Source organism: Ambystoma mexicanum, chromosome 6q (genome assembly GCF_040938575.1).
Source record: "Ambystoma mexicanum isolate Mex_15411 chromosome 6q, UKY_AmexF1_1, whole genome shotgun sequence".
NCBI classification, from domain to species: Eukaryota; Metazoa; Chordata; class Amphibia; order Caudata; family Ambystomatidae; genus Ambystoma; species Ambystoma mexicanum.
In genome coordinates, this window is record NC_090937.1 from 1,043,039,885 (window position 1) to 1,043,061,189 (window position 21,305).

The following is a 21,305-nucleotide window of genomic DNA, read 5'->3' on the forward strand; positions in this document are numbered from 1 at the left end:
AGATCTCAGCTAGCGCCATTTGTAATATCTGGTTGGGATATTCACTATCAATTGTATGCATTGAAATCGCTTGGATTCAGGAAGGGGTGAATGCTACTTTACGTTGGCCAAATGTTAGTGGTGCCATCGTCATAAAGCTGATAGTTTAAGATCACTGTCCCTCCACCTGGCAGAATTGTGAGTTCCTATACCAGGTGTAAAGTTAGGAATTTGGAAAATTGGTGCCAGAGGTGAGCGGCAGGAGGAGAGCTTGAACCTGCGCACCGACTGGTCCCAGTAAGATAAGCTCAAGGTTTTCAAAAACTGCTTTGATGGCCTACTATTGGGTGGCAACCAAGGGAGGGAGACTAAAGGAAGGGTCCATGTGTTTGTTTGGCTTACATATTTTGTGTATTTGCATGCCCGCAAAATCGGGTGTCTTGGTCTGTCTCCATCAAATACTTTTGTAAATTCCGCATTGCTATTCCACCTTGTTGTATGGTCCGGGTTAACCTTTTTCTAGACACTCAGGGAAGCTTTTATTTGTATATTTATTGAGCACTAGACCTACCTTTGCGAAGCAACAGAGTGCTTTACAATCCTAGGGGGAAGAACACAGTGAGGGAAGCAGAGAAAAGGGGAGGATGGGCTGTTGGCTGCAAGGGATCTACAAGCAACCTGGGAAGGAGATGGTGGTGAGCAGATCACACTCTCGTATGGTGGGGAGTGCAGGGTGTCTGGACCTAGGTCTTTGTGAAGAAGCATTCCTTGAAAAGGAATGTCTTGAGCGCTTTCTTGAACTGTAGAAGTGAAAGGGGAAGCCTGAAGTTGATGGGGAGAAGTTTCCAGAGTCCTGGAGCGTAGATGAACACCTGGCTTCTAATTCTTTCCTTCCTTTAGTTTCTGAGTACAAGTCTGCACATTTTTCTAGACTTCCCTTGCCAGATTAAGTCCCATATATTGGACTGCAGCTTTCAAAGGCACTTAATTGGCACTCATAACGGGAGGGTTTGGAACACAAGTAAGAAGTGCAGAAGATACATTTCAAAAGGATTGTGTCCTCCGACGTATTCCTTATCTTTGATAATACGTTTCCAGCTTGCTGGCCTCGGAAATTTTTTCTGTAGAAGGCGCTGCGCGTCGACCTCTGCCGAGTCGATGACGCTCGTCGGCCACTGTATCCGTGCCGACGTAACCATGCCCATAAATAGCCACGTGTTGCGTCCGTTGTTCAGTTCCGTTTTTCCGCGCTTCGTGGGGCCTCAGACGTCGTTGCTCAGTTCAGTCAGGATAACCCTCTATATCTACTCTAATAAATAGCAACTCGTCTCAATGGTATCTTCATCGGAACTGACAACGCCGCGATCCGGCTTTGAGAAATGTCGAGACTGCCGTAAAAAAATGTCTAACGGATCCACACAGGATCTGCTTGGGAGCCGAGCACCATTGTTCGGAATGTGAGGACTGCATGTCCATGACGGCGAAAGCCTTGAAGGAGCGCAAGGGGAAGCCCGAGAGAGGTAAGTCAGTCAAAACCTCCTCGAAGGTTTCTTCGGCTGAGTCGAGGCATTAGTCTCCTCGCGGTCAAACATTCCCATTCTAGATCTCGAAGTAGCTCCCACCATTCGTCGAGATCAAGACACTCAAAAAAGACGTCGAAGATCCCCTTCCTCGTCTTCTGTTTCCCCAGAAAGGGTCTCCTGTCCCACAAAACGCAGCTCTCAGGCTGAGTGGGAGGAATTCAGAAAGGAAATGTTAAGCGTCTTCGAGAAAGCGGCCTCGACCCCCTCGAAGACAGCTGGGGGTGATACCACGGGTGAAAAACCAAAAAATCAAAACACCGCGAGTCGCTGCACCCGGTGAAACATTCCACCCGAGAGCACCACGAGCCATCGGGTAAGAAGGCACTATCTTCGCCGTCGTCGAAGATTCCTTCGACGCAGGGATCGGCGCCATCGACACCGTTGTCGAAGGGTTCTTCGACACATTGGTCGATCGACTCGACGCCATCGTCGACGCCGACATAGACGCCGATGAAGGAGAAGACCAAGGCTACTCCACAGCCAACAGTGATTCCAAAGGCCTCCGGCACAACGACGAGACCGTCGTCGATGTCCTCGAGTAGGATCCCGATCCTCTCGAGTTCTTAGAGACCCCTTCCAGTTTTCTCAACGCCTTCGAAGCCTGTCACATCGGCGTCGACGACATCAACGTTTTCTCGCCCAATAATGACGAGTTTGGCTCCTTCTGCCTTAGAGATGGGTTTTACACCATTTCAGAGGTCAGAGTACCCTGGACTATCTTCAATTCATGAAGAGGGGGAAGATTCTGACCAGGAAACATTTTGGTTGCAGCGGACCACACTGCCTATTTCAGAGGATTTCACCTCTGAGGAAAGAAGGTTGAAGGACCTACAGGAGTCACTACATGAGGCAAGTGGGCTGGACACTTCCCCAGAAGTGGAATTTGTTAAGCCAGACCCAGGCGAACATGCCGAACACTCTATAGAACCCTTATGGCAGGAATGATTGCATTTATGGGTTGGTCTGCGCCTTCGCCTGTTTCTCAGCAGGATGACCTGAGAGACATATTGACAAAGGTCCACAGGTGGACCCTGTGGTCCCCTTCCATGCAGCCTTACAAAGGAAAATTACATCAAATTGGGAAACTCCTCCTGAAGTTATCCCTGCGGTCAATAAAAGATTCAGGCAAGTATAGGGTAGCGGCTGCTGACCCTGAATACTTATCAAAACACCCGACTCCAGAGAGCCTGGTGGTCCAAGCGTCAACTTCATCTAGCAGTAGGACCGCTTACCCTACTGTCCCACAGAATAGATGACAAGAGGTACGATTCTATGGCGAAGAAAGTCTTTTCTGCTCGTAGTATGGCGTTGAAGTCCATCAATGCCAACTGTACGCTCGCCAGGTTCAGTCACACTGTGGGAGTGTGCTTCATCAGCGGCTGACTGCATACCCGAAGGAGAGGAAAAAGAAGCCTTCCTTAACATGATTAAAGATGGCAAAGGTGCCATGTGCAAATCACTTCAAACTGGCATCGATTCCGCTGACAGTATCAGCAGGGCCATGGCGGCAAGTACAACAATCCGCAGGCATGCGTGGTTGCGAAAGTCTGGCTTTGCTCCAGACGTACAGGCCAGACTTTTGAATATGCCCTTTGACGGCTCTTCATTATTCGGAAAAAAGGCTGATGACAGTCTGGAAAGGTTGCAGACTTCTAAAGCAGCAGCACAATCTCTAAGAGCTGCTATCCGCCAAACTCCTTTTCGCCCCTCAGGAACCTCTGGGAGAGGAAAGTCCTTTCGCTATTATTCCGCATTCGGGAAAGGCAGAGGACAGCCGGCTCAGAGGGCAAAGGAGATCCACCCGAGGTGGACGGGTCAAAGGTACTAAGGCCGCAGCAGGTGCCTCATTACCCTCGGCATCTGCATCAGCCGCCCCCAAACCACTGAGGTCTTTCCACACAAAACACCTGTAGGGGGCAGGTTAACTCGCCATCTGACGGAATGGCAGGCTATAACGTCAGATGCTTGGGCATTGGAGACAGTTGCCCAGGGTTACTGCCTACCCTTTCTACACATCCCTCAGTCATCCACCGGGGAACAGCTCTCTAAAAGTTCCAGATCCGCTCCTCTTGCAGGAAATTATAGACCTGCTAGAGAAAGGTGCCATAGAACCGGTACCTGTAGCGGACAGGAACAAGGGCTGGTTCCCCCCCCCCTACTTTCTCATACCAAAGAAGGACGGAGGACTGAGACCCATCCTGGACTTATGAGAATTGAACAAGTTCCTCAGGAAGGACAAGTTCAATATGGTAACTCTCTCTCAGATCCTTCAGGCCCTCTAGCTACAGGACTGGCTGGTATCTCTGGACCTTCAGGATGCTTATTTCCATGTGCCAATCCATCTCAAACACAGGAAATACCTGAGGTTCGCAATTGACACCTTTCATTATCAATTTCGAGTTCTGCCATTTGGGCTGACCTCCGCCCCGAGTGTCTTCACCAAGCTAATGTCAGTAGTGGCGGCGAGTCTAAGGAGGGAAGGGATCCAAGTCTACCCCTACCTGGACGATTGGCTGATCAGGGCTGTATCTTCGAAACAGGCCCAGGTCCAGCTAGATTATGTCTGCCACTTCCTTCACAAACTGGGCTTCTCCCTCATTTTAAAGAAGTCACAGATGATACCATCACAAACTCCAGTTCATTGGAGCGGTCCTGGACACTTCCATGGGAAAAGCCTCGCCACCAGAGGTGAGGGCTCAAGACATTCTGCAGATGGTCAACAAGTTTCAAAATGCCCAACGTCTCCCAGCCTTCGACTTTTTGAGGTTGCTAGGCCTCATGGCATCCTGCATCTTCCTTTTGCCAGAGGCTCGCCTGAGAATGAGATCTCTTCAGTGGGCACTGAGAACTCAGTGGTCACAATTCTCAGGGAGAATGACAGATCTCCTCCGGATTCCAGACAAAGTAGCCCGCGACTTCCCCCGAGAGGAGCTCTAGGAAACGCGCTCGTAGTGGACTGGGAGTTTCGACTCCTTTACGCTTTTCCACCAGTCCCTGTTACTCCTCAAATGATCAGGAGGTTGAGAAGATTCCGGAAAACCATGATCCTAATTGCCCCAGTCTGGGCTAGAAGAACGTGGTACCCGTACCTTCTAGATATGTCCATCTGCCCTCCAATCCGTCTTCGACTCAAAGAGAATCTTCTCTCGCAGAAGGGAGGTCAGGTTCTCCATCCAGACACCAGAACCCTCAAACTTCACGCTTGGCTTCTGAAAGGGTGAGGTACAAGGATTGGGATCTCCCTGATGACGTCATGGAGGTGTTGCTTTCGGCCAGAAGGCCAGCAACAAAGTCTTTATACCGCTGCCGTTGGAACACATTTTGCAGCTGGTGTAGGGAAGAGAATATCAACCCTTTTTCATGTGGTACACCAAAGGTGTTATCGTTTCTACTCTACTTGGCAAACACAGGCCTTCAAGTTGGCACTGTAAAAGGCTATCTCGCAGCGCTTTCTATCTTCAAGCGCACTGCGGAGGAACCATCGTATTTCAAACTACTTCTAGTGATACAATTTCTCAAGGGATTAACTAATGTTTATCCTCCAAAACCATTCCAGGTTCCCTTATGGGACTTAAATTTAGTTTTAAACTACCTAATGGGCACTCCATTCGAACCACATCACTCTTGTTCGCTGAGATTTCTCACGCTTAAAACTGTCCTATTGGTAGCACTAACATCTTCTAGGAGGGTGTGCCAACTACAAGCTCTCTCCTGTAAACCCCCACATACGATTTTCAACAAGGACAAAGTTGTCCTACAGGTGAAGCCTAATTTCCTCCCAAAAGTGCTTTCTGAATTTCATATTACTAAGAAAATTACCTTACCTTCGGTCTACCCTCCTCCCCATCCGGCGAAGAGGAAGAAAGGCTACATAGGCTGGACCCAAGGCGAGCTCTCAGCTTTTACATCCGCAGAATGGCTAGGATCAGGCAAGCAGACCAACTGTTTGTAGGATACTCGGGTCACAAGTTGGGACTACCCATAACAAAACAAACCATTTCCAGGTGGATTATTTTGGCCATTCTGGATTGTTACAAGCTGGCAGGGAAAGAGTCACCTCAAAATCTTAGGGCTCATTCAGCCAGGGGTATCGCAGCCTCTTCGGCCCTCCAAAGAGGAGTACCGGTCCGAGACATGTGCGGCTGCCACATGGTCGTCCGCACATACATTCACAAAATTTTACAACCTGGATTCCTCCACTAGTCAAGAGACCAGATTTGGCAAGGCTGTATTAAATTCGGTCCATCCCTAAAGGGATACATAACATTCTTACTCCCACCTCCAATTACATGCAACTGCTCTGGGCGTCTATCAAAGATAAGGAATACGTCGGAGGACACAATCCCTTCAAAGAACAAGTTACTTCTTACCTTGTAACGTTCTTTCGACCGGATGTTCCTCCGACGTATTCCTTATCGCCCCTCCTATCCATCCCCACAGTAATACTTCCCTTGTGGTTGCAGTTTACGCTCCTTCAAGGTCAACCAATTCAGGCATGACTTTTCTTATGCTACAAAACGGAACTGAGCAACGGACGCAGCGCGTGGCTATTTATGTGCATGGCGACGTCGGCGCCGATACGGTGGCCGTCGAGGGTCATCGACTCGGCGGACGTCGACGCGCAGCGCCCTCTACAGAAAACATTTCTGAGGCCAGCAAGCTGGAAACGTATTATCAAAGATAAGGAATACGTCGGAGGAACATCCCGTTGAAGGAACGTTACAAGGTAAGAAGTAACTTGTTCTTCTTCTTCAGCATGGGGTCTGGCATGGATTCACATGCTCATGAATATTCCCCGTCAGGCTGGGAATCCTCGGTAAAGAAAAAATCAGTATCAGTTTTGTTTCTGATCTGTCTTTCTTAGTAACCAATCACTGATCTCTGGGTCATACTGCCCCCAGCCAATGACTGCCCTCTCCCTAAGCCCCGCCTCTGGCAGCCATCCTCAGATTTTTACCGCACGCTCAAGTGTTGGGAGTCCTCGTGCTTTAGCTCTCAAGTTTTTGCTGCGTTTTCGCGCTTTTTCAGATTTTATTTTTTCAGTTTAATCGAGCCTCAAGCTCCACCGTTTCTACTTCCGATAACGGGGACCCGTTTCGGATTTCTTCTACGCCCCCTCAAGGGTGAAGTTTTCGTCGAGTTTATGCTTCTGGGAGGATTCCGGAAGATCTGCGGCCTACCTCAACGGACATGGCCCAGGACAAGGGAAGCTCGTCGCCCGGATCCAAGCTGTTCAGGTTCTGCCCTGGATGCGGATTACAAAATGTTTTCAAGGACAAGCATTCGCAATGTCTCTACTGCCTTCATGAGGACAAGACGCACGTGGAGGAGGACTGTGCGTTCTGCAAGAACCTTTAGGAATGGACCAAACAAGATCGTCGTTCCCACCTCGCGGCCTGGCTGGAGAAGGGCACAGCAGATGAGAAGGTGAAGAAAAAGTCTGAGCGGGCTTCTAAGTCCTGTGAGGGCGCCCTGGCGACAGGGCCCAACAGAAGGCCCAACTTCGAGTCCGCGGGCACCGGGAGCGCTGAAAGGTCAGGCTCTTCGGCTGCCAGGCAGGGCGCCACTTCCCCGGCACGTTCAACCACGAGCCAGCGCTCTGGTTCGGGGAAGAGGAAGTCCGAGAACCCGGGTAAGCTGCTGGAGTGGCCCTGGTCGATCTCGAAGGGGGAGCGAGGCGCTGACCCCCCCCCCCCCCCCAAGTCGAAGGCCCAGGACGCACCTAAGGTGGTGAAGGCTTTGATCTATCGAAGTGGTCGCTGCGACCCTGGCGAAGCCGGCTGAGACTAACTACGCCAGTGGAAACTGCCTCTGGGCCCAGAGTATCCCTGCCACCGCGGAGGGAATCCTCTTTCCAGCCCATCGTTGGGAGTCCCTGGCGGAAAAAGAGGGGGGGGGCGGTGGCCATTACAGACTCGGATTCAGCCTCTGAGGAGGAGCTGGTGGAAACCGAGAAGGGCCTCAACGAGAGGTTCATAGGCATCAACGAGGGGTTCGAGAAGGTTTGATCCCAACGGACGGTCCCCGCGGACATGATCGAAGATAGCGACGATGGCGACGAATAGGGCCCAGTGGAGCGGCCATCCCGTCCGTCGCAGCCATTACCCGAGCCCCAGGATAGCTTGGCGGCCATTTTGTTGGCGATCCAATCCTTACGTACTGAGATGGACGAGATTACAGGGACCACCCCGACGGAGGATGCAGAACCAGGCCCGTCGGGAAACCCTCCGAACAAGCGGAGAGTCCACCCCTCGCTGCCCTTCGTGCCTGCGAGGCCTGTGGACCCCTCATCTCCCTCGCCAGACCCTAGAGAGGATACGGCGACGGATACAGCGACGGGGACGGACGACGACAGCGGCGATGACACAGCGGACATCCTGTCATCACCCCACCCCCCCAGCCCCCCCCTCGGGCTTCTCCAGCCGACGGAATTGGCTCCTTCCACGCCATGATAACCAGGGCATCCGAGCTCTTCCAGCTCTGCCCTGAAGAACAAAAAAGGTTTTCTTTACCAACAACGAGAGGCCAAGAGGAAGACGGTCCTTGCTGTGTCTTTGCTCAACGACATCTGGGACGAGGGGCTTGCTGTCAAGAACCCTTCCACGACACCCACCAAGAGGGACAGGTACGAGAAGTACCGAGTCCCCGATGCTGCCCCCTTGTGCCTCAGGGCCCAGCCCACGCCGGACTCTGTCGTCTCGGCAGCGGCTAAGAAGAAAGCAGCGTGTGCGGTGGCTTCAACTTCCACTTCCCTGCCGGACAGCGAGGGCAAGAAGTTCAACTCCATGGGACGACGAGTCATCTCGTCGGCGGCGATGACGATTAAGGCGGCCAATGCCTTAGCGATCGTGGCCCGCTACGACAGGGAGCTCTGGTTATAGATAGCTCCCCTGCTAGACTTTCCTACCTGACAAGAGGGCGGAGGTCCTAGAAATTCTGCAGGAAGGTGAGGTGGCGTCGGATCACGCCATAACGGTGGCAACGGACATTGCCGATACTGGATTTCGTCAACTGGGCAACAGTTTGCCTCCGACGACGAGGATGGCTCAAGGCGAAAGACTTTCGCCAGGACATCCAGACCAGAGTGTTGGATATGCCGTTAGACGGCAACAACCTTTTTGGTAAGGCGGTAGATGAGTCTCTACAGGCCATCAAGACCGACTCGGAAACGGCCCGGGCACTAGGGGTACTTCAACAGTGACAGCAGTTTTGGAGCTCCGGAGGCAGACAGGGTGCCTCCAAAGGATCCAGCGGTGGCGCCTCCACTTACCGCCAGGCGGCCCGCTCCTCTTCCCAGGAGGCCTACAGAGGTCGCGGCAAGCAAGGGGGATCCCGCCGTCCTCGGCAAGGCCGCCTCCAAGCAAGACTGACCCAGCTGTGTCGTCTGGCCCCCACCGAAGCACTCCGGTGGGAGGCCGGCTGACAAAGTTCGTCAGCGTGTGGGAGTCCATCTCCACTGACCGTACGGTGCTGGACACCCTTGCCAACGGGCACTCGCTGGAATTCCAAAAGAAGTGTCCTCGCATTCCTCCCGTGGTTAGGAAGGAGAATCGCGTCCCTCAACTGCTGTTGGAGGTAAGGGCGATGTTTAAGGAAGGTGCCATTGAGCTCGTCCCCAGGAGGCTCCGGGGCTCCGGAGTGTACTTAAGGTACTTCCTCGTCAATAAAAAGACAGTCGGTTGGCGCCCCATCCTGGATCTGCGTCGCTTAAACAAGTACATCAAGGCGCAGAAATTCAGGATGGTCACCCTCGAGCACGTGCTGGGACAGCTGGAGGAAGGCGACTTCCTATCGTCTTTGGACCTGGAGGATGCTTACTTCCACATCTCTATCCTAAAAAGGCACAGGAAGTTCCCCAGGTTCGTGGTTCAGGGACGCCACTACCAATTCAGGGCCCTACCGTTCGGATTAAAGTTGGCACCCAGGGTTTTCACCAAGTGCCTGGCACCAGTGGCGGCGCGTCTGCAGGGTATCCATGTTTACCCCTACCTGGACGACTCCTAATCCGGGCATGGACAAGGGAACTCGCAGTCGAACACACGGCGAGGACCATCCTGTTACTCACGGAGCTGGGGTTCGCCATCAACTACCCCCAAATCCCACCTGGTTCCATTGCAGCTAGCACGGTTTCTGGGAGCGAAGCTCGAGACAGTGGGGCAATTGGCCTCCCCCGCAGAGGAGAGGACCAAGACCATCCTGGGCAAGGTGCGGTGCCCGCTAGCCACGGACGTGGCCAGGGTGAGGTCCGTCAAGTCCCTCCTCGGGATGATGTCCTCATGCATCTATCTTGTACCCCTTTGCAGACTAAGGATGTGTCCGCTACAGGAGTTCCTCAATGCCTGCTGGCTTCAGATGAGGGGCTGTTTCGAGGACAGGATCCCTCTCGACGAGGAGTTCCATCGGGCGATCTTATGGTGGGGCATCCATGCTCACCTCACGACAGGCACGGAAATTCAAATCCCGGCGTTTCAGGAGACGTTGACGACGAACACCTCTCTGGAGGGTTGGGGGGGGCCCACACCGGAGACCTCCACGCAAGAGGCCTTCTGGCTCCCGCAGGAGAGGTCTCTCCACATCAACATTCTGGAGCTCCAAGCAGTGTTCTGGGCTCTCAAATCGTTCCTTCCGTCCCTCAAGGACAAAGTGGTGAGGCTCTTCACCGACAACACCATTGTGATGTTTTATATACGGAATTAAGGAGGCAGCAGATCCCCAGCCCTATCCAAGGAGGCCCAGGATCTGTGGCACTAGGCCGTCGCCCAGGGGATGTTTCTGGTTACCTTCCACCTGGCCGGAATAAAAACCATTGCGGACTCACTCAGCCGGGAGCTGCGCTCGTGCCACGAGTGGGAACTGCGCCAGGACCAAGTGGATCGACTCTTCCAACGATTGGGCAAACCCCAGATCGACCTGTTTGCGACGGCGACGAACTCCAAGTGCATGAGGTTCGCCAGCAGGTTCCCAAGCCGAGGAGCATGGGCGATGCTTTCTCGTTCCCTTGGGACGGCCTGTTTCTATACGTGTTGCCGTTGCTGCTCCGCCTCATCAACCAGCTCAAGAAGTCCAGGTGCAGGATGATCCTCGTCGCACCGGCGTGGCCGAGGCAGATCTGGTTCCCGGACCTTCTGGACTTGTCAACGTCCCCACCAGTCAAGCTGCCGGCGGACGCGGATCTTCTCTCCAGAGAAGGAGGCGCCATTCTCCATCACGACCCACAGTTGCTGAACTTGCAGGCCTGGCTCCTGCAGCACTAGAGTTTGGAGGGTACGATTTCCCGGCTGATTGCAGAGAGGTTCTTGCAAAGGCCAGGGCGTCCTCGACTCTCAAGTGTTACGGTCATAAGTGGAAGAGGTTCTCTGTCTGGTGCCGTGCACAGAAGATTAACCCTCTGCGGATTACTGCCCCTCAAGTGCTGCCGTACCTACTGTCGCTGGCCAAAGCTGGACTGGCTCACGCCTCCATAAAAATACATCTGGCTGCCATCTCCCGATATACCGGGACTATGGGACGGGTGTCCTTGTGGTCTCATCACCTGGTAAAGGAATTTATGAAGGGGCTATTCCGATCATTCCCGCCGGTGAAGGCCCCTGCCTCGGCGTGGGAGCTTAATGTGGTGCTGACCAGGCTCATGGGAGCCCCATTCGAGCCTATGCATTTGGCGCCTTTGAAGTTCCTGTCATGGAAGACAGCGTTCCTCGTGGCCATCACCTCTGCACGACGAGTGGGAGAGATTGAGGCCCTATCTTGCAAGCCTCCATACTTGACTTTTTATGACACGAGGGTAGTGCTGAGGACGCACACCTCCTTCATGCCCAAGGTGCTGTCGGACTTCCACCTCAACGAGCCCTTGGTGTTACCAGTTTTCTTCCTGTCGCCTTTGATGCCGGCCGAGAGGACTTTGAACTCGCTGGATGTAGCTAGAGCGCTGAAGTTCTACGTGGACCGCACGAAGAGTTTTCGGAAGACGTCACAACTGTTTGAACTTTGGGTCTGTGAATCAAGGGAAGGCTCTCTCGAAGACTTCCATTTCCAGATGGCTCTCCGGCTGCATCATGCATTGTCACCGGTTGGCAAACCGACCGCTGCCCAGCCGTCCGAGAGCCCATTCGACCAGAGCGATCGCTGCTACCACAGCGTTCCTGTCTGGTGTGCCCCTGCTGGACATCTGCAGGGCTGCTACGTGGAGGTCGACGCGCACCTTCACAAGATTCTACTGCGTCGATCCGGACTCCAGGGAGGAGTCCAGGGTCGGCCAAGCAGTGCTGCGCAACCTGTTCGCTTAAGGTGAGCCTGGTGAGGAGATCAGAGATGCTTAATGTTGAGTTGTTTTGCTTAATGTTGAGCCTGTTGCCACCTCCCGTGGTTGTGCATGTGTATACTGCTATGTATTTTATTCATGAGCATGTGTATCCATGCCAGACCCCATGCTGGAGAAGGTACAAGTTACTTACCTGTAACGGTTGTTCTCCAGCATGGGTCTGGCATGGATTCACATGCAAACCCTCCCACCTACCCCTCTGCGGCTCTTCACTTGGTCATACTGCCACTTGGCGTGCTACCAAATCTGAGGATGGCTGCCCGAGGCGGGGCTTAGGGAGAAGGCAGTCATTGGCTGGGGGCAGTATGACCCAGAGATCAGTGATTGGTTACTACTAAGAAAGACAGATCAGAAACGAAACTGATTTCTTTCTTTGCCGAGGATTCCCCTATTCATGAGCATGTGAATCCATGCTGGAGAACAACAGTTACAGGTAAGTAACTTGTTCCTTCCATCCAGCATGGGGTCTGGCATGGATTCACATGCTCATGAATAAAAGAATAGATGGCAGTATACACATGCACAACCACGGGAGGTGGCAACAGGCTCAACATTAAGCCCCAAGCAGACCACCTACTGGAGTGCCACACCTCGATTGTAATCCTCCCCACTCACGTGCGCACCTCCTATCTACCTCCATGTCCCTGAAATGGTTCTTTCCATTTCCGAAAATTTTCTTTTTAAGGGTAGCATTAATTGTGCAAAGCCGGGATTTCTTATAAGCAAAAAAAAGTATCCGTTCCCCAGATTATGGTGGCTCGGAGTTCTAATAACTATAAATGGTGCCAGGCTGGAATACTTTGCTTGGGCCTGCCTGGCTCAGATACCCTCCCCAAAGTGGTATTAACTATATTGAAAACAGTTATCAATGACAGGAAGGGGGCCTTCTTATCCACCTGAAGATAGCAATTACTCTGCAGGCCGCAATGCCATTCTAGGTCTCCAGCTATGAGTTTCTATTGGCATTTAACTTTTTGATTTATAAAATATCATAACTTCTCCTCGCACAGCAAGGGATCGGTAAAGCATACAATACAGTCCAGAGACTGCCCTGATCGACACCGACTGCAGCCAGCTGCATAGAACCTTGAACTGAAAACGGTTTTTAGTCTCATATATCAAATTTATGTAATACAAAATTGCTAATCAAATAAGTTTGTTTGCCAATCAAGTACTTTTTAATTGGAAAACTCTGCTGACCAATTTTCTTAAAGAAATGTGTGTTCTGTAATGCACTATATAAGTACATAGTAAGATTATGAAAGAAAACGCTAGTTTTAAACTTGGATCTTAAGTATAATCAGTACCTTACTTCAAACACAACTTTTTAGTGTGGAGGAAGAGTTGCACTAAATTACTAAACAATGGTACAGAAGTTATCTGTTTCTGCATATTCATCTGAGGAAAAACCCGCGTTGTTGGCTGATTATATACGCAGTCTAACCTTTATCAGAATAAGATTGTTGGATCAACTTTTCAAAGTATTTTTGCATTTAGCAGTTGGGGATCCTAAAAGGTTCTCCATAAAATATTTAAAGCTTTTACATAGCTTTTTATAAACAAATACTGACTTTTGTGGTGGGATTGACAACAAAATTCAAATGACCCTGACAAGAGAACATACTGTAAAGACCACAGAAGCTGGACATGTTTTGTCACTAATGTTTAAGCAGAGCTGGAATAATGCATGGGAAGTAGAGATGCAAAATGTTATTCCTTGAGCTTCTGTTGTAGAATTGTGTGCCGTTGCATCTCACCAATATATACCAAGCAAGTGTCCACTCTACTATTAAAATCCTAATAGTTGAACTGAAACCTGGCGTTTCTTTATCAGTATCTGAATTTCATATCTTAGTTCGGTGCATTTGTGGCCTCAAGCAATGTCCTTTTTCAATAAAGTAACTTTGATACACAATTTTTGAATCCTGTAAATGCAAACACATACAGATCATTGCTGCAGAAATGTAGTAGAAATTTCGCACATTGACGAACATGCTGGATTTAGTAGCTGTGCCTAGTAATGTGCTGGATTGGAGCGAATAGTGTTTTATGGGAATGGGGGGGGAATTATTTTCAGGGTCAAAATCCTTTTATTTAGATTTGTTAACTTGGGTTGTAATGCCAGTATAAATCAAGTTGCAATCCTCGTGATCCATTCTTTAAATTGAGCACCAATCTCTATTTTCCAGGACACAGAGTTCCCGGGAGTTGTTGCAAGACCGATTGGAGAATTCAGAAGCAATGCAGACTATCAGTACCAGCTTTTGCGCTGTAACGTGGACTTATTGAAAATAATACAACTAGGCCTGACGTTCATGAATGAGCAAGAAGAATATCCCCCAGGAACGTCGACATGGCAATTTAATTTTAAATTTAATTTAACGTAAGTTACCCCCCACAGCTTAATTGTATTCTGTTCATAGATTTGCTTTGAGTAATTCGGGTATGTTGTCCTAGTTACTAGCTGCTGAACCTTTCAGCCTAGGGCTTCTAACATTTTCCTAGCTGTTTTCTTTGTAGTTAGTTTGGTACCTTTACACTCAACCATCCGGTTTTAGTAACTGAATCCATCTTAAACCTATGCATTTCGTTTTAAACCCATCACTATTTTTCTCCATGTCCATTGTGGTGGTTGGTTATTGTGCAGATGGATTAGGACCAGTACATCAATTCTGGGTGCCTGCCCCATTATAATGAAATGCTGTAAGAATGAAGATGCACTGGATAGAGCAATGTACTGTGGGTATGGTCCCACAACCACCGTGTTGACGACTTACCCCTGCCTCCCGTCCCCGCTGCATCATCTTCCCTCCTGAATAGCCTTTTCTGTTCTGGGAAGGCCGTTAGGATTTGATTGAAACCCTCATAACTGCCCACCCTTCTACTTGACTGACACCTTACAGCTGAATGCCTACATTTAATGGAACTAGTAGCATTGTTGAGTCCAGACCCTTTTGTTGCAGTTGTATGCAAAGTCTGCACGCAAAGGATGTTTTGATCAAATGTTCCTTGGTCTTTCTGTCCTCATTTTCGGTGACCCTGTGTTGTAAAAATCACCCAAGCCTATCTTATTCGTGACCTGCAATCTCATTCTCATGCCAAGTTAGGCAATGTACTCCCTTTATCAAGGAGGGCTCGTACTTAAGCCTTTTTTAGTTCATGCTTTGTTATACAATACTTTGTTGTGCCATGTTATGTTTGAGAATGCTTAGTTGCACCACCCTGTTTCCCTTCCCGTAGTCCATATAGTTTGTGCCCAACGTTTAGTAGGTGCTACTCACTACTTTATGGGCATTGCAAGAGCTTGACAGAGGCCTTTTTGCGGCTTGCACCCCCAGCTGGCAGGATGCTACTGCGCTCAGACTGGCAAGTAGCTTGGGTCTAAATGCTCCTTATTTGGGCCGGCATGGGAACCACAAATAGATTAGATTGCAGCCACCTCCCGTGACATTCCTCCGTGTAGTTACCTGGATTCCACCAATCAGAGAATGTTCTGCAGGTCTCATGTTTTACCCAGATTAAATAACATATTGAATGATGATGCAATAAGGGCCTCTAGGTTCGACTAGGATGAATCGTCGTCCTTGACCCCATTCACAAAGGTCGCGGAGAGTGGACTTTTAATGTGGCGCAAGGAGACATGTGGCATTCTTCAAAACCTTGAAATTGGTAATACATTTAAATGCCACTCAGCCCGTCACAAGGCCTTTGACACATAACCGTTCAACTGCAATTGTGAATCGAATAAGCTTTCGTTCCCCACTGCACCGTAACCCAAAGTACAGGGAACGAGTGGCTACAGCTTTACCTTTCAGTATATATTCAGTTTGTGGGGGCTTGGGCCTAAAATGTCCTAGTTTGAAAAAAGGAAAGTGAGATGGTGGTACTGCTCCTGTGACAGCAACATTTGAACATTAACATTAATTTCCTGTTCCCAAAAACACGTTTGTGATGAGCCAACAGCTTTCCTAAAAAGATTAAGAGCAGAAAACGAAACACTTTCGCTTCTCGCCTCGTGCCACTCATTTAATATTTCATCATGGGATCAGTTGCTACTTTATTTAATTAAAAATATTGGAATATTTTTTCAGTTGAAAATGGTGCAATTGGGGGTTTGGAAAGTTAGGGCCAATTTTATGTGAGTGCATTTTATGTTTTTGAAAAACATAAAAGCAGGTTCCATCTCCACAATCGGAACCATTTATGTACTTTGGTCTCAACCACATGTTTGATCCAATTTGAGTAGAGATGCAACAAACTGTGAACCTCTATTTTATGGTAGTTTACCAACCCACTCCAAAACATATTAATTTCCTTCTATGAGATACGCAGACTGTCCGTTTGTCTTGCAAGACTTACTGTAATAGTGTCCTAGCATCAACCTAATCCCAGCCCAACTAACCCATCCTGCTCTCCAGATGAGTACCTTTTGTGGGTTACCAGTCAATTGGTCGAAAACATTTGGTCGACAGGACAATTGGTCGACACCATTTGGTCGAATGCCAAATGGTCGAATTTCTTTTTTTTTTTTTTTACCCCTTTTTTGGTTTTTTTGGGGGGGTCCCCCAACCCCCCTTTTTTTCTTTCCCCACACGAAAACCCACAAAAAAAATATATAAATAAAAAAAAAAAATTCGACCAAATTGCAGTCGACCAATTGGCAGGACACCCCTTTTTTGTGCAGAAAACTGACTCCATCAAAGGCACTTAATTTGCCTTCCAGTCCACTATTCCCACATTTTCTTTGTCCCTTGGGATTAGTCGCTCACTTATGTTCATGTCCACTGGGCATCACCTGACTAACCAGTGCTTGGTAAAAAAAATGCCAATGATTACATCATTCCAGTGGCGGCATCCTCATGCGAGGGGCGTAGGCTCTACCCTCATTACAACTTCAGTCGCAGTTGAACATCCTTTGTGCAAACCAATTATTACCAGCTGGATCCATTGGCACTGGGCTGGCGACCTTTTTCCCAGTAATCTGCGACTGTCCAATTCAGTGCATCTGTGCAGCCTGATCAGGCAGTCTGCTGAGATTTAAGGGAAAATAAACACTAAGGGCATGCTGAATGGCGTTTTGGCAAAGTGTTGGAGAACATTTTTGTTTGCTTCCTTTTTATTATGGAAGGTGCTAGACTTACCCCCTCCCAATTAGTTATCCCATTCATCCCCGTTTTAAGCTTAATTTCCCTCATTTACTTATTGTGCTATTTCTTGCCGGGATTGGGGCGGGCCTGGTCTGACCTTCCGCAACCCCACTCCACCCCACTTTACACTTCCTATGCAACTATCATTGCAATCATTGATCAGTTATTTGTTTTTCATTCTATTTTTTTTTAGCTGTGGAACATTTTTGGGGGCTGGGCCATAAACATCTGGATTTTAATGTTACTCTAGGTGCAATCTAAGCATTAGTAGAAGTTTATTGCTACTGCATTTTTCTAAAATATCTAGTAAACCATTAAATTTTTAATTTTTATAAACCTTTATAAGACAGTGATGGAGCGAGCAGTTTACAAGGACAAGTGCACAGAGGTACAACAATACCAACATGGTGTGTGATCTCAAGCATATGCAGGTGCAGCATGAAAGATGTTACTGTATCGTCATTGCTCTGTACCTTATCACTTGGCAACCAAAGCCCGGTCTGCACCCCCCCCCCCCCCCCTTGTCGGTCTGCCAGATATCCCTTGAGCCGGCCCCAGATATCCTTAGGGCAACTCAGAGTCGCTACTGTTCGCACATAGCTCTCTTCTCGGTTGTTTACACAAACGAGGGCACGCAGCCATTCTGCACGGTTCGAAGGGTGTCCCGATTTCCAGTATTTCAAAATACCTTACTTTTACGCCCTGCCCCCTTTCCTCCATACTACATACATTTAGAGGCATGCTGGGGTGCGGCCCTGAGAGCATGTGCTCCCCTGACTCCACCCACTGGCGTAGCCTCCCCCCTGCCCGAGTCCTGGGCAGATTTCTCCAGCGCTCCTGGGTTTGGCTTCGGCCTTGAAATACTACACGCTCTTCGCTCTGCGCTTTTGATCAATTAGGTACTTTGTCCTCTGGCGCCACGCACCCCAACCCCCGCTCAGCATTTGGAGGTCAACTGGCTTCAGCAGGTGCCCAGCCTGCTAGGGCTCTGCCCCACATCCGATCACCATGCTCTTTGCCTCCGCTGCCTTGGCCCCGACCACGGCTGCGAAGGTTGTACCGCGTGCAACACGCTTACACCGCATGCTCTCAAGAACAGGCTAGCTCGGTGTAGGGAGCTCTTCGAGAAGTCGCCTCCAGAGGACTTGAAGGACCTCGTCAGACCTAAGACAAGGCCCGGGGTAGGGCCGCTTTTTTTCAGCGCACCCCGCAAGGGTGGACTCCTTCCCAAGGAAACGCCCGAGAGGAACCATCGGGTTCTCTCACCGGTACCAGGCCGAGGGGTAATCGGATCCTTCCGTAGATGGTGCAGAGGGACCACAAGGTTCTTTTAGCGGGTCGACACCCGGTGGGTTATGCCCTAGTACGACACCCGGTGGGTTATGCCCTAGTACCGGCCAGACGTCTGAGGGGGTGCCTGCATACTGCACTACCGGCGACCCTGCTGAGGGCAACATGCCTACCAGGCCCCGTCCTGCGGTGCAGGTTAGGTCTCATGCTCCACCGCCAAGAGCCCTGGAGGAGGCTGGGCCCAGTGAGCCAAGCACCATGACTTTGGCACGTGGCATGCAGCTCGACAAGATGGCTGCCACGCCGGACAAAATGGCCTCTCGTGCGATACCGCCCCTCGGAGCGGAGCAGGTGGGTGAACAAGTGACAATGTGGGACTGGTGGCAAAAGGGTACGTGGCCTACTGCTTATCCATCAGCAGTGCACGTTTACCCCACAACTATTTAGACAGAGAACACACCGGCCCCAGCAGTCGCCCGCTACCCTATCAACATCACCTGCCACCCCATCCGCCTGTGAGGACAGTTTTTTTGAATAATTCCTCTCATGAGATCTCCTCAGATGGGGGCCATCCTTCGACATGTCATCGGGGGCATGCTAGTCATTCCTCCTATGGCTCCAGCGCTGCAGGCCCCGGTGCTGCCCCTGCCGACTCCTTTGATTCCGGCTCCCCTGCCTCCCACAGTTCAGGCGGTTCCACCCCAGCCTCCGCTGCAACCACCGGCTCTGGTTCCTACACCGCAGCCCTCAGCTCCCAACACCCCTCCACCTGCTCCAGACCAACTGGATACCCTGGTGGACATTGACGAGGATGAGGACCCCGACACGGCGTCGGCAGCCAAGCCCTTCCATGAACGGCTAGCAGGTTTGGCAAAGTACTTGGGGCTTCTTCAACCCGAGGACGAACAACCAGAGGCGGGGGTCCTGGCCGAAGTCCTCACTCTACACCCCCCCAGCTAGAACAGGGATTCTGATGCAGAAGGACTTTGTCACTCTGGCCAAAAAGGGATGGCTTAAGCCCAACTCGGCCCAGCCCGTCAATCGGCACCTCAATGCCAAGTACAGGCAACGGGAGGGGGATCCACTCTTATTGGCACACCCTCAACCGCACTCTTCAGTGATCGCTGCAACATCACTCTACTCAAAGCCTCAGTCGTCCTCGGCCACCTCGTCGTCCTCGTCGCTGCTAGGCAAGGAGAAGATTGTCTTGGAGGCTTACGGTAAAAAGCATTATTCCAACGCCTCTCTGCACCTTTGTCAATCCAACGCGGATGCCATGCTGGCAGCGCTTAACCAGAGGCTTTGGCGGGAAATAGCTGACTTCCTTCCAGAACTTCCTGTGCAGAGCCAGGCACACTTCAAGGCGAGGTTAGCGGAGGCCAACCTGGTGGCACATGATGACATGGAGTCGACCCTGGCCCAAATTGACACCTCTGGCCGGACCACATGCATCGCCACGGACATGAGGACAGCCTGGCTTCGGGCTACTAAATTCAACCCAGATGTCTAGGAACGCAAATTGAACCTTCCATTTGAGGGTGGCGACCTCTTTCACTCCAGATAGTGAAGTTCCCAAACTGCAAAGCCTTTATCCTTACGAAGGCCACGCCCAAGCCAAACACCCAGGTGCATAAACGCTCGGATAAGGGGTGGAAGTTTTGCGAGTTCTGGGGCTTTCAAGAACGGAGGTCTAGACAACCTGACCATTCTGAGTCAGCAGTGGCGCAAACAACAAAAGGGGAGGTGGGGGGAAGCAAGGGCTTCTTTCAGTCCCCCTCCTTCGCAACATCCTTTGAGAGGATGACTGCATAACACGCCCCTTCGGGTCGACGGGTCTCCGGTTGGGGCAGGCTTGCCCTTCATACACAGTTTTGGCGTCGGACGTGTGCGGACCCCTGGATCCTCTTGGTAGTGTCCAAGGGGTACCGTCTACAGATTCCCCTCTCTCCTCGACTCCCACAGATTGGGACAGCAACTCTGGCGGAAATGCAGTCGCTCGTCGAGAGCCAGGTAGTGAAGAAGTCCCAACCTCCCAGAGAGGCTTAGGCTTCTATTCCAGGATTTTTCGCCATACAAATGAACCAGGTTGGCCTGAGAGTTGTTGGACCTCTCCACCCTCAACCTCTCCCTCCCACTTCAAAAATTCAAGATAGTTACGCCAGCACTCATAGCAGAGACACTTTGCAGGGGAGACTAGATGTGCTCCCTCGATCTGAAGGACGCTTATTTACACGTCCCTATTTGGCAGCCTCATTGCACCTTTCTGCAGTTCAGGATCATGGGCTGCCATTTCCAATACAAGGTTCTACCCTTAGGCTTCAACTCAGCCCCCAGGGTATTTACCAGACTGATGAATACAGTGGCGGCACTCTTTGGGGGCCCAAGGCCACCACCTCTACCCATACCTGGACGACTGGCTCATCAGGGCGAGATCTCCGGAGGTGGTTATCATACCACTGACGCGCTAATGGCCACTCTTCATGAGCTGGGATTTTTTTAAATTTTTTTTTTTTTTTTTTTTTTTTTTTTATCTAGCTCAAGAAATCTCAGCTGCAGCCTATTTGGAGCCTGACCTTTCTGGGCCTCATCTGGGATACAAGCTCAGTTTTCCCCTCAGAGGACAAGATCCTGGCCACCAAGGGGTCCGCAAATCACTTCCTCAGCTGAGAGGCGACCTCGGCCTGGTGGTACCAGCTTCTCTTTGGTATCATGGCTGCAGTTCTGCTGGCTGTACCTCACACGAGACGCAGGATGAGGGGATTACAGCTGCACTTCAAAGTCTCATGGAATCAGGAGCTGGGCTCCCAAGAGCAGCATGTCGTCATTCCTCCGTCTCTCCACCCAGACCTCAATTGGTTGTCCATGGACTGCAACCTGAGGACGGGTAACCCCTTTCCACAGCCGACCCCTCAGGTCACCATCACCACAGATTCTGCCCCCGAAGTCTGGGGGGGGGGCATCCTGGACAGCCAGTGTCCATGGAGTCTG

The 21,305-nt window shown here is 50.7% G+C and overlaps 1 protein-coding gene across 4 annotated transcripts in view; it reads left to right on the plus strand.

Annotated features, from left to right (window-relative positions):
• Positions 1-21,305, plus strand: part of CNOT7 (CCR4-NOT transcription complex subunit 7) — an 834,016-nt gene that overhangs the window by 283,393 nt on the left and 529,318 nt on the right. For all 4 annotated transcript variants that reach the window (XM_069631580.1, XM_069631581.1, XM_069631583.1 and 1 more), the window contains one exon: positions 14,070-14,263. In XM_069631580.1, coding sequence (XP_069487681.1) covers positions 14,070-14,263 — 194 coding nt within the window. The remainder of the gene's footprint in view (positions 1-14,069; positions 14,264-21,305) is intronic.